The sequence below is a fragment of the Ochotona curzoniae genome, unplaced genomic scaffold (genome assembly GCF_017591425.1).
Source record: "Ochotona curzoniae isolate NIBS_2020 unplaced genomic scaffold, NIBS_Ocur_1.0 contig_297, whole genome shotgun sequence".
NCBI lineage: Eukaryota > Metazoa > Chordata > Mammalia > Lagomorpha > Ochotonidae > Ochotona > Ochotona curzoniae.
This window is the reverse complement of record NW_024465669.1, coordinates 111,768-113,694: the sequence shown is the minus strand read 5'-3', so window position 1 is coordinate 113,694 and position 1,927 is coordinate 111,768. Positions and strand designations below refer to the sequence as shown.

The 1,927-nt window shown below is 58.2% G+C and overlaps 1 protein-coding gene across 1 annotated transcript; it reads left to right on the top strand.

Moving 5' to 3' along the window:
* Positions 1 to 448: 448 nt before the first annotated feature.
* LOC121155650 (catechol O-methyltransferase-like) lies at positions 449 to 1,537 on the top strand. The gene is made up of 3 exons (XM_040979093.1): positions 449 to 562; positions 774 to 962; positions 1,343 to 1,537. Exons 1-3 carry the CDS (start codon positions 449 to 451, stop codon positions 1,535 to 1,537), a joined length of 498 nt encoding a protein of 165 aa, XP_040835027.1.
* Positions 1,538 to 1,927: the final 390 nt, after the last annotated feature.

Here is a 1,927-nt window from a genome sequence, read left to right as displayed (position 1 = left end):
TGTGTGCTGCTCCTTCTGATCTCTGGACATGAGTCATGGGACCAGCCTGGCAGGTTCTCCCTGGTTCTCCTGTTGGCTTTGAGCTCCAGGGTGGACACAGGCATCTTAGCTGCAGCCCCTGGGTGTGGTGACGGGGACACCCCTGCTGGTCATCCCACACCCCAGTGAGGGGCACCATATGTAGCTTCCAGTGCCGGGGAGACACTATGGTAGGACACAGGGATAAGGTGCACAGTGGAAGCAGGGGTCTGTGAGGTGGGAGTTGGGGATGTAGGCAGCAGATCCCACTGGAGAGAGAGGGAACTGGGTCAGGCACCTGCCACCCCCCAATGCCCTCAAGCCACCCTCTGCTGCCTCTGCCCCTTGCAGGAGAGATTGTGGATGCGGTGATGTGGGAGTATCGCCCCTGTCTGCTGCTGGAGCTCGGGGTTTCTGTGGCTACTCGGTCATGCGCATGGCCCACCTGCTGCCCCCAGGTAGGCAGCTGTTCACCGTGGAGATCAACCCCGAATTTGCTGCCATCACCCAGCAGATGCTGGACTTTGCCGGACTACAGGACAAGGTGCAGTTTCTCTGACCCACGTGGCCAATGTGGGCTTCGATTTATGGTCCCTTCCCAAGATTAGGGGAGTGGGGAGACTGGACTGGAGCTTTGGTGGGGAGGATGGGCTGCAGCCATGCCCAGCTGGTACCCAGGGAAGAAAGGGCTGCAGCCATGCCCAGCTGGTTCCCAGGGAAGAAAGGGCTGCAGCTGTGCCCGTTTGTTGCCCTAGGACGTGTCAACAGTCACTGTTACAGGTCACCATGCTGCTGGGGCATCCCAGGACCTCCTCCCTCAGCTGAAGCAGCAGCATGATGTGGAAGCCCTGAACATGGCGTTCCTGGACCACTGGAAGGAGTGCTACCTGCCAGACACACTGCTGCTGGAGGGTGAGGCCAGCCATGACTGGAACACCACCCAGGTGTCCCACGTGGCTGCAGGTGCCCTAGTTCTTGAACCATCCTCCACTGCTTTCCCAGGATCATTTGCAGGCAGTCTGATCAGAAGTGGAGCAGCCAGTGCCCAAGTGGGGTGGCAGCATCCCAGGCAGAGGCTTCCCATGCTATGCTCCAACACCAGCCCCTAGTTCTTAACTTCCTGCTTTACTATTTAGAAAGCAGGATACAAAAAGAGGGAGACAGGAAAAAAACCTTCCATCCTATGGTTCACTCCTCAAATGAACCCCAATAGCCAAGGCTGGAACTGGCTGAAGCCAAGAACCATGAACTCCACCTGGGGTTCCCATGTGGGCATGCCTGACCCTACCCTGCCCCAAGGGCCATCTGTCTCTGTCCCCTGCAGCAGTGTGGCCTGTTGCAGAAGGGGATGGTGCTGTTGGCCAACAATGTCATCTGCCCGGGAACCCCAGACTTCCTGGCGCACATGCGTGGAAGCAGCATGTTCGAGCGCACCCACTACAGTGCCATGTTGGAACACATCCAGGTGGTGGATGAGCTGGAGAAGGCCATCTGTGTGGGCCCAGATGGTCCAGCATGACCTCAACCATGCACTGGGCCCTGGGTCCCTCCACCAAGCTGGCCCCCGCCAACCCTGCTGCTGCTGCTGCTGCTGCTGCCTGGGGTATCTGCCTTCAAGTGCCAGGCACAGCCTGAAGAGCCTGGGCCCTGGCCACACCTCCTCCCCATGCTATAGCTTGGAGCACCTAGCAACCATGCCTTGTCCCCAAGTCCTCCAGGTTCTCGCCAGCAGGTGACAGCAGAGTGCCTCAGCCACAGCTCCACTTTCCAGCCCTGTCTGCACCTCTTTACTCAGTCCATGCAGCAGGAATCACCTTGGACGCAAACTGCATACTGTGGAAATTAAAAATCTAATATTTCAGTAGAAGATGGCAGCTCAGTCCCGTTCTTCTCGGCCTCCCTTGCTGCA